The 16431-nt window shown below is 41.1% G+C and overlaps 1 protein-coding gene across 3 annotated transcripts in view; it reads left to right on the forward strand.

Moving 5' to 3' along the window:
- Positions 1-16431, forward strand: part of LOC100563893 (uncharacterized) — a 50493-nt gene that overhangs the window by 20783 nt on the left and 13279 nt on the right. For all 3 annotated transcript variants that reach the window (XM_008123180.3, XM_008123181.3, XM_062981468.1), the window contains 5 exons: positions 870-1159; positions 5220-5375; positions 7811-7890; positions 11821-12044; positions 14829-14994. In XM_008123180.3, coding sequence (XP_008121387.2) covers positions 5267-5375; positions 7811-7890; positions 11821-12044; positions 14829-14994 — 579 coding nt within the window. In that variant the 5' untranslated portion in view covers positions 870-1159; positions 5220-5266. The remainder of the gene's footprint in view (positions 1-869; positions 1160-5219; positions 5376-7810; positions 7891-11820; positions 12045-14828; positions 14995-16431) is intronic.

Here is a 16431-nt window from a genome sequence, read left to right on the forward strand (position 1 = left end):
GGATTTTAAACTGAATTTTTTAAAAATACCAAGTATATTTAATCCTGATTCAATGTTTGTATATTTGTTGATTATAAATTTTATTGAAAAGCCACTTTGAGGGAAAAAGCAAGGTATAAATAAACATAATAATAGTACTAATACAGTTGTCTCACTTATCCAACCTTTGCTTATCCAACACAGTCTTCCTTTTAGTAGTCAGTGTTTTTGTAGTCAATGTTTTCATTACATTGTGATATTTTGGTGCTAAATTCGTAAATACAGTAATTACAACATAACATTACTGTGTATCGAACTGCTTTTTCTGTTAATTTGTTGTAAAACATGATGTTTTGGTGCTTAATTTGTAAAATCATAATGTAATTTAATATTTAATAGGCTTTTCCTTAATCCCTCCTTATTATCCAACATATTTGCTTATCCAACATTCTGCCGGCCCGTTTATGTTGGATAAGTGAGACTCTACTGTACTGTATTTACGAATTTAGCACCAAAATATCACAATGTATTGAAAACATTGACTAGAAAAACACTGACTACTAAAAGGCGGACTGCATTGGATAATCCAGAACGTTGGATAAGTGAATGTTGTATAAATGAGACTCTACTTTATTCCAAAATCGCAAGCGTTATGAATATGGGATACTCAGCCTGTATAGATCAAAAGAAAATTTGCACCGTTAGTTTTTGTAAGCCAGAATGATCACTCCAATTAAAATTGGCTTCGTATGAACTGATGTCGTGAACAAAACCTTGACCACATCTCTCTCTCTTTCTTGTTTTCTTTCTCCTTCTTTCTTTCTCTCCGTCTGTCTCTCTTTCTTCTTCTCATCCTCCCCTCTCCTCCCTTCTCTCTGTCTGAATTGCAGACTTTCCTTCTGAGCCTTTTCTTATCAAAGAAAAGCCGCATTCCTCCTTGGTGCCTTGGAACGGGGAAGCGCATCCTCCCACCTCCCAATAAATCTCCCTCCCAGCCTTTGACCTGAACGGTCAGTCGGTCAGCCAAAATGCCCCGAGAAGAAGCCGTAAAACAATCAAAGAAAACAGCCGGATGCGGAGGTACCTAGGTTTTCTACTCCAAAGACTTTTAAGGCTCCCTTTGGCAAGGCATCCTCCTGAGAAATCCACTTTTATGGTGCAAAACCGGATCAACTCAGAGGTACGTTTTCATACCGTGTTTCCCTGAAAATAAGACAGTGTCTTATATTAATTTTTGCTTCCAAAGATGCGCTAGGTCTTATTTTCAGGGGATGTCTTATTTTTCCATGAAGAAGAATTCACATTTATTGTTGAACAAATTTTTTTTAACATTTATTATATACTGTGCAGTAGTTGTCATCACAAACCAGCATAACCAGACAAACTGAATCCTATCAAAAATTTCTTGTTACTACCATTATTTCCATGTTCAACAATCTATGGTACAGTAGAGTCTCACTTATCCAAGCTAAACGGGCCGGTTGAAGCTTGGATAAGCAAATATCTTGGATAATAAGGAGGGATTAAGGAAAAGCCTATTAAACATCAAATTAGGTAATGATTTTACAAATTAAGCACCAAAACATCATGTTATACAACAAATTTGACAGAAAAAGTAGTTCAATACGCAATGAGGTTATGTTCTAATTACTGTAATCATGAATTTAGCACCAAAATATCACAGTAAATTGAAAACATTGACTACAAAAATGGCTTGGATAATCCAGAACCTTGGATAAGCGAGGCTTGGATAAGTGAGACTCTACTTCTATGTACATTTACCAGTCCTGCATGCTTTGGTGTTCTGTTTATTGGACATGCTTCCAAACAAAAACTTTGCTAGGTCTTACTTTCGGGGGAGGCCTTATATTTAGCAATTCAGCAAAACCTCTACTAGGTCTCATTTTCTGGGGATGTTTTATTTTAGGGGAAACAGGGTAGAATCATAGAATCGTAGAGTTGGAAGACTCCATGGGCCATCCAGTCCGACCCCATTCTGCCAAGAAGCAGGAAATCGCATTCAAAGCACCCCAAAGTTTTCATCGGGTGCATCTACACCAGGGGTCCTCAAACTTTTAAAGCAGAGGGCCGGTCCACAATCCTTCAGGCTGTGGAGGGGCCGAATTATCATTTGGGGAAAGAAAAACAACAAATTCCTATGCACACTGCACATGTCTTATTTGTAGTGCAAAACAACAACAACAATGAAAGAACAATACAATATTTAAAAATGAAAACAATTGTAACCAGCATAAACCTATCAGGATTTCAATGGGAAGTGTGGGCCTGCTTCTGGCCAATGAGATAGTCAAGTGAATTAGGATTGTTGTTGTTGTGTGCCTTCAAGTCATTTCAGACTTTGGGTGAGCCTAAGTCTAAAATTATTTATTTATTCATTTACTACATTTATTTATTACATTTATATCCCGCCCTTCTCACCCTGAAGGGGACTCGGAGCAGCTGTATGTACATCTATATATATAAAAGGGTAATGAAATTTCGTCCTAGGACAAAACAACAAAACTACACATCCCAGAAACACTAAACTTGGCAGCACAACCCCTCATCCATGCCGCTACGTTCATACAGCAAAAAGAAAACAAAAATAAAGTCCTAATTAGAGGGAGGGGAAGAATTGTTTTTATCCAATTGCTGCCAGTTAGAATGCTAAGCTCCGCCCACTTGGTCTCCTAGCAACCCACTCAGCCCAGGGGACAGGCAGAGTTAGGCCTCACTTAGGCCTCTTCCACACTGCCTATAAAATACAGATTATCTGATTTGAACTGGATTATATGGCAGTGTAGACTCAAGGCCCGTCCACACAGCTAAATAAACCATTTATAATGGACTTAATGTAAGGTAAAACCTTTACCTTAATTACCACCAATTCCTCAAGACTTTATTTCCCATACCACCATACTTCGCCACAGCAACGTGTGGCCGGGCACAGCTAGTACAATATATTATATTATTAGCATAGCACAATATTAGCATTATATATTACTATATTGAACTGTACCACTATACTGTAATATTATATGTAATATATAACATATAATTAATATTATTATATGGTATTATTATCAATATTATATGTATATACAATATATTATATTATTAAAACGATATAAAAATATTATATTATAAAACTGAGGGCAGGGGCCAGGTAAATGACCTTGGAGGGCCGCATCCGGCCCCCGGGCCTTAGTTTGGGGACCCCTGATCTACACTGTAGAGTTGATGCAGTTTGGCACTGCTTTAACTTCTATGGTGCAATGCTGTGGAACCCTGGGAGCTGTAGTCCGCATCCTTGGACAGAGAATGCAAAGAGCATGCAAAACTACAGCTCCTAAGATTCCATAATATTGAACCCTAGACGTTAATGTTAATGTGGGATTTGTATATTGACAGTGTTTAAATTCAGTTTGTGCCATGCTTATATTGCAACTGATTGCATCATCCAGAATGTGTCATAGTATGGAAAGAGTTAATTGCCAAGAAGCTATGATGACCTCTATGTGTGGCTGGAACTAAGGAGCATCCAGACACAAGTGTTTGTGCATAACGATTGTATCAGTTGAGTTCTGTTCAGTTGAGTTCTGTCTGCCTAGAGTTCGAGTCAAGTTCTGTTGGAGAACAGAACAGTCCTGTGTTCATCTGTCGTCTGCAAGTCTGTTTGTGTTGATTATTGCTACATACAGTAAAACTTTGTAAATAATTTTACCAACTTTCCGAGTGTCTCTTCGTTCTGCGCTTCACTGCTTCCATCCAACTACTGCTGCGCTGCAAATACTCTGACAGTTAAAAGTATCGTCAAACTGCATTAACTCTACAGTGTAGATCAGGCATGGGCCAACTTTGGCCCTCCAGGTGTTTTGGACTCCAACTCCCACAATTCCTAACAGCCTGCCATAGATGCGGGCGAAACATCAGGACAGAATGCTTCTGGATTGTGGCCACACAAGCCGGAAAACACTCAACAATCGGAAACTACTGTATATACTCGAGTATAAGCCTAGTTTTTCAGCCCTTTTTTTAAGACTGAAAAAGCCCCCCTCGGCTTATACTCGGGTGAGGGTCCTGGTTGGCTTATATTTGGGTCAGCTTATACTCGAGAATATATGGTACATTTATTATTTTTCTCTATTATTGTTGCTACTATTACATTTATCTTACTCTATTTTTATTATTATTAATACATTTATTATTTCACTCTGATCTTATTATTATTATATCTATTATTTTACTCTATTTATTACTACATGTATTCTTTTCTGTAATTATTATTATTATTATTACATGTATTATTTTACTCTATTATTATTAAAAGGATACATAAGCACATGTACATTGAAGAAGATGAGAATAATGATTTAATCAGTTGGACAGTCTTATCTTGAATTTGATCTTTATGTAAATATTCAAAAAAAATTAACCTAGTGATGCCTCAATTAAGGTAATTTTATTGGTACAGTAGAGTCTCACTTATTCAATCTAAACAGGCCGGAAGAAGCTTGGATAAATGAATATCTTGGATAATAAGGAGGGATTAAGGAAAAGCCTATTAAACATCAAATTAGGTTACGATTTTACAAATTAAGCACCAAAACATCATGTTATACAACAAATTTGACAGAAAAAGTAGTTCAATACGCAGTAATGTTATGTTGTAATTACTGTATTTACGAATTTAGCACCAAAATATCACGATGTATTGAAAACATTGACTACAAAAATGGCTTGGATAATCCAGAAGCTTGGATAAGCGAGGCTTGGATAAGTGAGACTCTACTGTTATCTATTTTTATTTCTGAAATTTACCACCCTCGGCTTATACTGGAGTAAATGTTTTCCCAGTTTTTTTGTGGAAAATTTAGGTGCCTCGGTTTATATTCGGGTCGGCTTATACTCAAGCATATACGGTACATTTATCTGGTATCTACCAATCTTGATTGATCAATAGAGTCAACTGTAGTAAGTTTACAGAATAGAGTTGGAAGGGACCCCCAAGGGTCATCTAATCCAACCCCCTTCTGCCAGGAAGGAAGGCACAATCAAAGCCTTCTCAACAGATGGCCATCCAGTCTTTGCTTAGAAACCTCCATATGGCCTTCAAGCTTTTTTTGGGTGCAAATAGAAAACTAAAGGGCTCACCTGTCCCCCTTTTCTTCCTCTTTCTTTCTTTCTTTCTTTCTTTCTTTCTTTCTTTCTTTCTTTCTTTCTTTCTTTCTTTTTTGCAGGAGGAGGAGGAGGAGGAGAGCTCTAGTTGGACTTGGCTGGCAGCACCATGAGCTCCGGTGCCGCAACTCTCCCTTTGGGAGACATCCACGACTTCTCTTCGGAGGAAGCCCAGCAGCTGCTTTCCAACAAGTTCGTGGTGATTTTGGGGGACTCCAGTGAGTAGCTCCGTTACCGACATTTCCTTTTTCCCACATTTCCCTGGAAATAAGACCTGACTGGAAAGTGAGCCCTAGCAGTATAAGCCCTACCCTAAAATTTGGTGTGTTTCACACTTCCAATATAATTTAATTGTCCTATTATTTTATTGTATGACACAGCAAACAAGATAGACATGCTGGATTTCGTTTCACAAAATCACAAGTCGAACACTTCCCAAGTGTCTAGGACTGTGTGATGTATTTTTGGATGATGCACGCAGATCCCAGTCGGGTGGCCTTTTGCAGTTGGCAGATCGTAATTTTGTCGATGTCTATTGTTTCCAAATGCCGGCTGAGATCTTTTGACACGGCACCCAATGTGCCCATCACCACCGGGACCACCTACACTGGTTTCTGCCAGAGTCTTTGCAGTTCAATCTTGAGGTCCTGAGAGCGGCTGAGTTTTTCCTGTTGTTTTTCGTCAATGCGACTGTCACCTGGGATGGCGACATCAATGATCCAACCCCTTTTCTTTTCCACAACTGTGATGTCTGGTGTGTTGTGTTCCAGAACTTTTTCAGTCTGGATTCGGAAGTCCCACAGTATCTTTGCGTGCTCATTTTCCAATACTTTTGCAGGTTTGTGATCCCACCAGTTCTTTGCTGCTGGGAGGTGGTACTTGAGGCATAAGTTCCAATGAATCATTTGGGCCACATAGTTCTGCCTCTGTTTGTAGTCTGTCTGTGCAATTTTCTTAACAGCAGCTGAGGAGATTATTATTATTATTATTATTATTATTATGAATAAATCATATTATAGCAGAAAGTTCCCTCTGTTAACTACTCACAATGACTCAGTCCTATTATTATTATTATTATTATTATTATTATTATTATTATTATTATTATATCATCTTGTGGCAGTGAGTTCCATGGGTTAACTACTCACAGTGACTCAGTCCTATTATTATTATTATTATTATTATATCATCTTGTGGCAGTGAGTTCCATGGGTTAACTACTCCTGTTATAGTGGTGATGATTATGATGGTGACATCATCATCTTTTAGCAGTGGGTTCCATAGGTTAATTTCTAACCATGGCTCAATCCTATTATTATTGTTATCATTATTATTATGAAATCATTTTCTAGCAGTAGTTCCATAAATAAACTATTCACAATAGCCCAGTCCTATTATTATTATTATTATTATTATTATTACTACTACTACTACTACTAGGAAATTTTGTGGCAGTGAGTTCCCAAGGTTAACTACCCACATTGGCTCAATCCTATTATTATTACTATGAAATCATCTTGCAGCAGTGAGTTCCTTACGTTAACTACTCACAATGGCTCAATCCTATTATTATTATTAAATCATTTTGTAGCAGTAGTTCCATAAGTAAACTACTCACAATAGCCCAGTCCTATTGTTGTTGTTGTTGTTGTTATTATTGTCATTACAACTACTATTATTACTACTACTACTACTACGAAATCTTGTGGCAGTGAGTTCCCTAGGTTAACTACTCACAATGGCTCAATCCTATTATTATTCTTATTATTATTATTACTATGAAATCATCTTGCAGCAGTGAGTTCCCTAGGTTAACTACTCACAATGGCTCAGTCCTATTATTATTATTATTATCATTATCATTGTCATGAAATCACCTTGTAGCAGTGAGTTCTCAAAGTTGACTACTCACAGTGGCTCAATCCTATTATTATCATTATCATTATTATGAAATCATGTAGCAGTGAGTTCTCAAAGTTGACTACTCACAATGGCTCAGTCCTTCTATTATTATCATCGTCATCATGAAATCATTGCATTGCAGTGAGTTCCCTAGGTTGACTATTCACAATGGCTTAGTCCTCCTATTATTATTATTATCATCATCATCATCATCATCATCATCATGAAATCATCTCATTACAGTGAGTTCCCTAGGTTGACTACTCACAATGGTTCTGGTCCTATTGCTATTGTTATTATTATTACTCCGCTTTTTCACTCCAAAAAAAAACTCATAGTGTCTTACAGTAAAACCTATATACAATGGAAAAAACCCCCAAAACATATAAAGGTTAAAATCGAATTAAATACTAACAGTATTAAAAAATACAGCTCTTGCCAATTTGGTGTTCTGCCAATGTGGCTGATTGCAGATCCCATTGTTCCTCACGCTTGGTTCCCAACAGCCCCTGATTTAACCAGAAGATAGACACTATAATGCCCAGAATCCCCCAGTATTGCCATTGACTGCCTTGGGTGGGGGATTCTGAGATTTGTAGTCCTTAATACAGGACATTTTTTTTCCAAGCCACAGAAACAATCAATGTGATGGTTCTCTTGTTGCTTTCCCTATTAGCAGGGGTGTCTCTTACTGCATTCCTACTTGTCCTTATTCTTCTTTCTTTCTTTCTTTCTTTCTTCTCTTTTCTAGATTACCGAACGATTTATAAGGATTTCATCAAGTTCTTGCAGACAGAAGAGACGCTCATGCTTCCACAGCTGCAGGGGAAGGTGGGCTGGCTTTGTTTTCCTCCCTTGAATTGGTGAAAGCAGTGTTGGAAATCAAGTACAGTAGAGTCTCGCTTATCCAACGTTCTGGATTATCCAACGCATTTTTGTAGTCAATGTTGTACATCCTAAGCAAGCACTAGCTTGGGGACCTGGTGGTGCCTGGGTTATGAGAAGAAGGCATTGTTTGTTTTGGGATGTTAGGTCATATCACTGAAGTCTGGTCCAGATCTGTCGTTGGCTGGGTTCAGTGCTGTCTGGATAAGGGTGAACTACAACTCCCAGATTCCCAGGGCAATCGTCCACAAACCCTGCCAGTATTCGTAGTTGGCCATGTTGGGTCTGTGTGCCAAGTTTGGTACAGAACCGTCGTCAGCTGGGTCCAGGGCTCTGTGGATAAGGGTGAACTACAACTCCCAGACCTGAAATCAATCACCCCCAAAGCAGGCCTGTATGTGAAAGGGGTGATTTGGGAGTACCCCAATCACATGAAACCCCGGGTTTGCCAAGCCGCTATGAGCACCACTCGGAGACCAATAAAGTTGAGGACAAACACCTTTATTTTAGGTAGCTACCGACAGACAGCAGCGACACGGCGGTGAAGCTGGCAAAAATTGTCTGCCCCGAACGAATCTGCTTGGGGTCTTATATACCCTACTTGTTTATCACATTTCTAGTTCCTCATTCTGGACTGGGTTTACTGGAAAAACCACCAGCCCAGTTTGTGGTGGTGGGCAGGCACATCCTGACCTGTACACAACTTCAGGATGTAGCTCACCACGAACTGTAGAACATTTCAACAGGTTAGGCAAAGGTACATGTATTTCATACATTTCTCAGAAGCGGCTAACCACATTCTTGCTAAACATACAGGACACATGCTATCTTGTCACAAGACAGCAAGTTGCAATTTTTATCTTTATTCCTAGAAGAGAGACTGATCTCTGGTTTCAAGCAGATTTCATACATTCTAAAATGGAGTCACTCTGGTTCAGTGACCCCTTCATATGCACAGTTGACCATGCTGGGTCTGTGTGCCAAGTTTGGTCCAGATCTGACGTCAGCTAGGTACAGTGCTTTGTGGATGCAGATGAACTACAACTCTCAAAATCAAAGTCCATTCCCACCAACCCCTGTAGTATGTTCAGTGGATCATGCAGCTTCTCTGCGCCAAGTTTGGTCCCAGTCCATTGTTGGTGGGGTTCACAGTATCAGTGAAAGTACTGCAAGTCCCATTATCCATGGCAAGTTTGGTCCCAGTCCATTGTTGGTGGGGTTCACAGTATCAGTGAAAGTACTGCAAGTCCTATTATCCATGGCAAGTTTGGTCCAGATCCATTGTTGGTTGGGTTCACAGTATCAGTGAAAGTACTGCAAGTCCCATTATCCATGGCAAGTTTGGTCCAGATCCATTGTTGGTGGGGTTCACAGTATCAGTGAAAGTACTGCAAGTCCCATTATCCATGGCAAGTTTGGTCCAGATCCATTGTTGGTGGGGTTCACAGTATCAGTGAAAGTACTGCAAGTGCCATTATCCATGGCAAGTTTGGTCCCAGTCCATTGTTGGTGGGGTTCACAGTATCAGTGAAAGTACTGCAAGTGCCATTATCCATGGCAAGTTTGGTCCCAGTCCATTGTTGGTGGGGTTCACAGTATCAGTGAAAGTACTGCAAGTGCCATTATCCATGGCAAGTTTGGTCCCAGTCCATTGTTGGTGGGGTTCACAGTATCAGTGAAAGTACTGCAAGTGCCATTATCCATGGCAAGTTTGGTCCCAGTCCATTGTTGGTGGGGTTCACAGTATCAGTGAAAGTACTGCAAGTGCCATTATCCATGGCAAGTTTGGTCCCAGTCCATTGTTGGTGGGGTTCACAGTATCAGTGAAAGTACTGCAAGTGCCATTATCCATGGCAAGTTTGGTCCCAGTCCATTGTTGGTGGGGTTCACAGTATCAGTGAAAGTACTGCAAGTGCCATTGTCCATGGCAAGTTTGGTCCCAGTCCATTGTTGGTGGGGTTCACAGTATCAGTGAAGGTACTGCAAGTCCCATTATCCATGGCAAGTTTGGTCCCAGTCCATTGTTGGTTGGGTTCACAGTGGTCTCTGTGTGTAGGTCAAGTACAACTCCTGTAAATCATGATGAATTCTCCCCAAACCTCTTGTTCAGTTGCTGATCAATTCCTCTGTTAACTGTGTGCCATAGGAAAGGGTTAAGGGAGAGGCAGTGGGCGGGGTCATGCAAATTAGGGAACCCTGGGATCATAGATGGGATGTTCATTCTGGAGGAAAAAAAGAACATCTAGGGTGAAATTGTCCCTGAAAGGTCCCCCTATTTATATCATTGGAGCCTCTAGTGGCCTAGGGGATAAAAGCCTTGTGACTTGAAGGTTGGGTTGCTGACCTGAAGGCTGCCAGGTTCGAATCCCACCTGGGGAGAGCGTGGATGAGCTCCCTCTATCAGCTCCAGGTCCATGCGGGGACATGAGAGAAGCCTCCCACAAGGATGGTAAAAACATCAAAAACATCCGGGCGTCCCCTGGGCAATGTCCTTGTAGATGGCCAATTCTCTCACTCCAGAAGCAACTCTGGTTGCTCCTGACATGAAAAAAAAATTATATCATTTTCAGGTGTATCTCAGTCCATGGTTTCTGTCCGATTTTTTCCACATTCCTTTCGGTTCTTAGTCCGTAACAGTAGCAGACAGTTCCTCCCCTACCTTGGCACTAGGTACGCCGTATTGCACCTATTGTGAGGTATCAGTTGTTGTTCCCAACTTAATCCATCATTTTGTTTGTACCAGTAAGGAGGTATCTTCTGCTGTCTCCAATCCATCATGTTGCAGAGTTAATTTTAAGAATCAACTGTTCCCCGCTTCGATTGCCAAAAAGTCTCCATGCCATCATGTCTTCAGTTTTTCCATTTGCTTTTCTTCTTTCTCCAGCCTTCCAGCTCACACACTCATATGTACAAGGGGAAGAAAGGAAGGAAGGAAAGATTTAAAATGAGTGAAAGGAAAGAAGAGAGTAGGGAGGGAATGAGAAGCAGGAGGAAAGGAAAGGGGAAAAGGTATGAGGAGAGGAAGAAAAGGAAGGAAGGAAGGGAAGAAGGAAGGCACAAGAGAGGGAAGAAAGAAAAAGAAGGGAAGGAAGAGAAAGCAAAGAAAGAAGATGTTAGGGATTCCTCTTCTTCAGAAGAGGAAGGGGAGCAGGAAAGTGTTCATGAATCTGAGGGTGAGTTGGAATCTGAGGAGGAGATTTTGCAAGCACCCACATTTCAGGAAAGGCGAAAGGAAACAGAGCAGAGATGTCATTCAGCTAGAATAGCTTCCAGAAATGCAGCTGAGTAATTAGGAACTGCCCTAGTAGCTGTGAGGGGACTCAGGGCTATAAAGCAGAAGCAGGTGCAGCCAGCTCTTGCTGGTAACAAACTGACTCTTCACTCCCCTTGTACCTGCTTCGAGTCTGCATCTGGGAAACTGCTCCTAAGGATTTATTGCTGTTTCTTTGTCTGAAGTAAGACTACTATTTGATTTGGGAATTCAACAGAGACTAAGAACTGTGTTTACCCTAAGACTTCCTTGCTTCCTTCTGCATTATTCCACTGAGTCTGCTGTACTTTATGTTTTGCTGAAGTAAAGCAGTTTTCATTTACTTACCACAATGTTTTAAGGCTGTTCTTGAAAGACAAAACAGGACAGAAGAGTGGGAAAGATTTATGTGGGAGACCAGTGGAAGCTCCTTTTTTGGAGGCTTTTAAGCAGAGGCTGGATGGCCATCTGTCAGAGGTGCTTTGATTGTACTTTTCCTGCCTGGCAGAAGGGGGTTGGATTGGATGGCCTTTGGGGGTCTCTCTGAGAAAGTCTCATGTCTGTGTTGTTTCTGGCAGACGTCTCAGGTTCATTCCGTTTGTGAGTGACGCTGACTCTCCTTGCAGGGCGAGGAGTCCTTTGCCAACGACCGGCGGGTGGAATTTAAAGGGCTGCACAACAAGGACACTTTCTGCGAGGTGCGCCAGTATCGGACCGAGCACCACCTGGTGCGCTTCTACTTCATCACTCGGGTCTTTTCGAATTACATGGAGAGCATCTTGAATGACTTCAAGGTGGGGCTGGTTCCGGACGTCCTCATCATGAATTCCTGCCTCTGGGACCTCAACAAGTAAGGATAGCGGGATACTGAGCGAGAGGGATATGCCATATTTACTCTAATTTAGTGTGCCATTAAATGTAATGCGCATTTCCATTTGGCATCCTTGGGTGAATCTATGCTATAGAATGAATTTTTTTGTGTCAGGAGAGACTTGAGAAACTGCAAGTTATTTCTGGTGTGAGAGAATTGGCCATCTGCAAGGATGTTGCCCGGGGGACGTTGCCTGGATGTTTTGATGTTTTACCATCCACATGGGGAGCTGAAGCTGACAGAGGGAGCTCATGCATCTTGACATCACTTTAATTGCCATACAATTCTACCCATAGAAATCCATCTGTCCTCTGAGGCATTAGCCATCCCTCCCAGTTTGGTCCCATCTGCAAAATTGACCAGATTAGCATCTATTCCATCATCCAAATGAGGGATAAAGAGGTCGAATAGCCCCGAAAGGCCCAGGAATGGTCACTTCTTTCCAGGATGAAGAAGAGGACCCATTGGAGAGAAGCACCCTTTGGGTTCGGCCACTAAACCATTTAGCAATCCATCTCACAGGAGCATTGTCTAGCCCACATTTTGCCAGCTTCTTTGTGAGAAACACAAACTCCAGAATGGTACGTGAAATGATTTATTGTTTCCAAAAATAGCCCCGGCTTGCTGTTGACCTAGCAGCCCCGAAAGACAGTTGCATCTGTCAAGTAGGGAAAATTTAGGTACGCTTTATGCGGGAGGTTAATTTAACTAATCTACACACCATAAAACTGCTCACGAGGAAAAGAATGAGGAAGAACAGCCACCAATGGACGGTGAAGCAACAGCTCCCCCTGTGGCCGGAATCGTGAAGCTGGAAAGATGTTAAAAATGCCTCTGTGTCTGTCTAAAACTGAATGTTGTTTGTCTGTTGGCACTGAATGTTTGCCATATATGTGTTCATTGTAATCCGCCCTGAGTCCCCTTCGGGGTGAGAAGGGCGGAATATACATACTGTAAATAAATAAATAAATAAAGCACAACCTCCCTGAATGGTTGCAAGATGGATACCAAGTGTCCCAGAAGCAAGCAAAATTCAGCAGAACCCTTTCACAGCAAAAACATGCTTCAACTGCCAGCATCTGACTTTATTTACACATTGCCTAGTAAACTCACAGATTCAGGTTTTCATCCAAAATATCTGGCTTGCATCTTCTCAGTTGTTATATATACTATCCTTGTACTTGCAAACAATCAGAATCATCATATAGTCATATACAGCATAGGCAGATACTCACACTGAGTTATACAGGAGAGAAAAAGATGGATTTTTTTCATCCCCCTTTTATAGCCACCTGCTGATAGTTCATCAGTAAGGGACTCTGGTGCAACCCCTTTGCAATACACCTCATATGGTTGCAACTAAGCCATTACTACAGTAGAGTCTCACTTATCCAACATAAACGGGCCGGCAGAACGTTGGATAAGCGAATATGTTGGATAATAAGGAGGAATTAAGGAAAAGCCTGTTAAACATCAAATTAGGTTATGATTTTACAAATGAAGCACCAAAACATCATGTTAGACAACAAATTTGGCAGAAAAAGTAGTTCAATACGCAGTAATGCTATGTAGTAATTACTGTATTTATGAATTTAGCACCAAAATATCACAATATATTGAAAACATGTGACTACAAAAATGCGTTGGATAATCCAGAACGTTGGATAAGCAAGTGTTGGATAAGTGAGACTCTACTGTACTTTCTCTTAGATATTGCACCATAACATTCACAGTCATTACCCAGGTGCTATCAATATTCCACATGTTCATCAAACAGCATTTTTTTCTATGCTTTGCCATTGTTGTAGCCCATCGGGAACCTGGGATTGGGCCCATTCAGCCAGTGATTGTTCCTGCACCTACTTTGTCAGAGGATTCTGGGTTTGGGCCTGAGAAGCAGCCAGAGTTTGTCCCAGTGGATTCTGGGTCTAGAGTCCGAATGGTTGCAAGCAGGCATTGTGAACCACGTTCCTCCCTGCAGTCAAAGTCAGATCTCCAGGTGTCAGTTGGACATTCTAGTTTGGAGGAGGATAATGGGTTTGACAGGAAGGCAGCAATAACTCACCAAAGGAGGGAACAAGAATGTTTGCAAAGAAGCAGGAGTTTGCTTTTGAAGCAATCTAATGAGCAATTTTCTCATGGAAGAAAGACCTTGGATTTCCCTTAAAATGCTTTGCTTTTTTTCCCACAACCAGTGGAGGTAACTTTGCTTATTCAAGAAAGAAGGATCTTTGCTCTGTGTTCCCGTGCATTCCTGCAGCCATGTATCTTGTTGCAAGTTACAGCCTTGCTTTGGCCTGTGAATCCAGTTGGACATTCCTGTGATTTTGCTGTTTGGTTTTTATTCCTGTCAAGACCCTTGCCTTGTGTTTCATCATTGATTTTATACCTATCTTGGAGCTAATCCTGCACTCTAGTCTTGTTTTCTTGTGGTTATCCTTGATTCATGCCTTGGAAATAATCCTGTTTGGACTATTCTTGATATGTCTTGGGACTTACTTTGATATCCAGTTTTGGACTGTGCTCTTTGAGTGACTTTTATAGACTTGCTTCCTGAATTTCAAGTATGTACCTTGCTTTTGTGGATTTGAAGCTGTTTTATTGACTCTGAACTTTATTTTGCTTTTGCTTGCATATAACCTTCAATAAACAACTTGTTTGCTTATATTCTGGGGCTCCAGTGTGGTTTTGAGGTGCCTACGTAGCCAAGAGGTGCAACAGCCATTTCTATCTAACCTTTTCCACCTTCTTCTTTCCCTACAGATACCATGACCGTGCTGCTGCTGATCCTATCCGGAAGGCCCTCCTAGAATACCGGCAGAACCTGGGAAAGCTCTTTGAGCGGCTGAGTGACATCTTGCCTCCCGGCTGCCTCATCATCTGGAACACAGCGATGCCCATTAGGAACGCCCACGGGCCCATCTTCCAAGTAAGAAAGGGTCCGAGCTTTGCTGGCTGGTCGGCGACTCTCTTAAGTATTGTAGACTTATTACAAAAGAGACAAATCTTTGATTCCTGGGTACTAAAGATCTCAAATATTAGAAGAATTGGGGGAGGCAAACTCTTTTAGTACAAGATTTATGGGTGTTTTCTTTCCATGCATTGCTTTTCCTCCTTTCTTCCTCTTGGGAGCTCAGTTGGGGATGGAGAGCTTTCTGAATTCAGGAGGACAAGTTGAGCATACATTGTGTTGTCGAAGGCTTTCATGGCCGGAATCACAGGGTTGTTGTGTGTTTTCGGGGCTGTATGGCCATGTTCCAGAAGCATTCTCTCCTGACGTTTCGCCCTCTAAGTATGCCTGTCGTAGATGTGGGTGAAACATCACGACAGAATACTTCTGGAATATAGCCATACAGCCCCGAAAACACACAACAACCCTGAGCTTTACAGCCTTTGGGTTCCTGATGATTCGATGTGCACAGACTTTTGTTTTATGAGCAAAAGTCTTGAGGATGTTTGTTGCACCTCAGCGTTGGTTCACCTTGCTCTTTACACACACTCCACCACAGCAGACTAGGTTTAAACAGTTTATTGATAAAAAATCGTAAAGTCTGAATAAAAAGCAGTAAAGAAAGCAAACATCCAAATGCAATGGCAGTCAATAAAAAGCAATATTTCAAATGCAAAGGCAGTCAGTCAAAAACGGCTATAAACCAGAGATAAAAGCAATTGGCAGAGTATAAATCCAAGTCTCTGATATAGGAAATTAATCCTGAAAAATAAGGCACCATGTACTTCAGAGTAAAATCCAAAACAGTTTCTAGGCATGAACGAGAATCCTTTTCCATAAGCTTAGACAAGGCAGGAGATGTGCTTCCAAAAATCAACGTTGCTTCATTTGAAATCTCTCTCTGTTTCTCCTGTATTTACCCATGTTTACAAGCCAAGAAAGCATTTCTCTGCCCTTGAATTCCCACACGTTTGTCAGCTATTCTAAGGGAACGTCTGGGGCAATGAACCTTTAACTTTAACCTTGTATCTCTATCTAAGGAAGATTCCTTTGACTCGCTGCCAGAAACACCTGGAACTTGTTAATGTTCTAAATCCTGTGAAAGGTCACCCTTATCATTAGTTTCTGTTTCCTTGCTACCCTGCGGCCTCTCAGACAATTCAGAGTCAGAACCTTCAACATTTCCAGCATCAGAGCCTTCGAGATTTCGCTCTTCAGCATTGCTTTGGTCAGCCTGCATAAACCCAAATCCCCTTTCATCATCAATGTTCAGGTTCTGTGCATATAAAGGAGCCCACGCTCTTCTGCTTTTGTCAGATCTTTTTCCCTGGGCACCAAAATTCAAGAAGGAGGTGGACAAGATGGAAAGATGCCCAGAGATAAGGGACCCACGTGGTCCAAGGTGTGGAAGCTAAA

Source organism: Anolis carolinensis, chromosome 5 (assembly GCF_035594765.1).
Source record: "Anolis carolinensis isolate JA03-04 chromosome 5, rAnoCar3.1.pri, whole genome shotgun sequence".
NCBI lineage: Eukaryota > Metazoa > Chordata > Lepidosauria > Squamata > Dactyloidae > Anolis > Anolis carolinensis.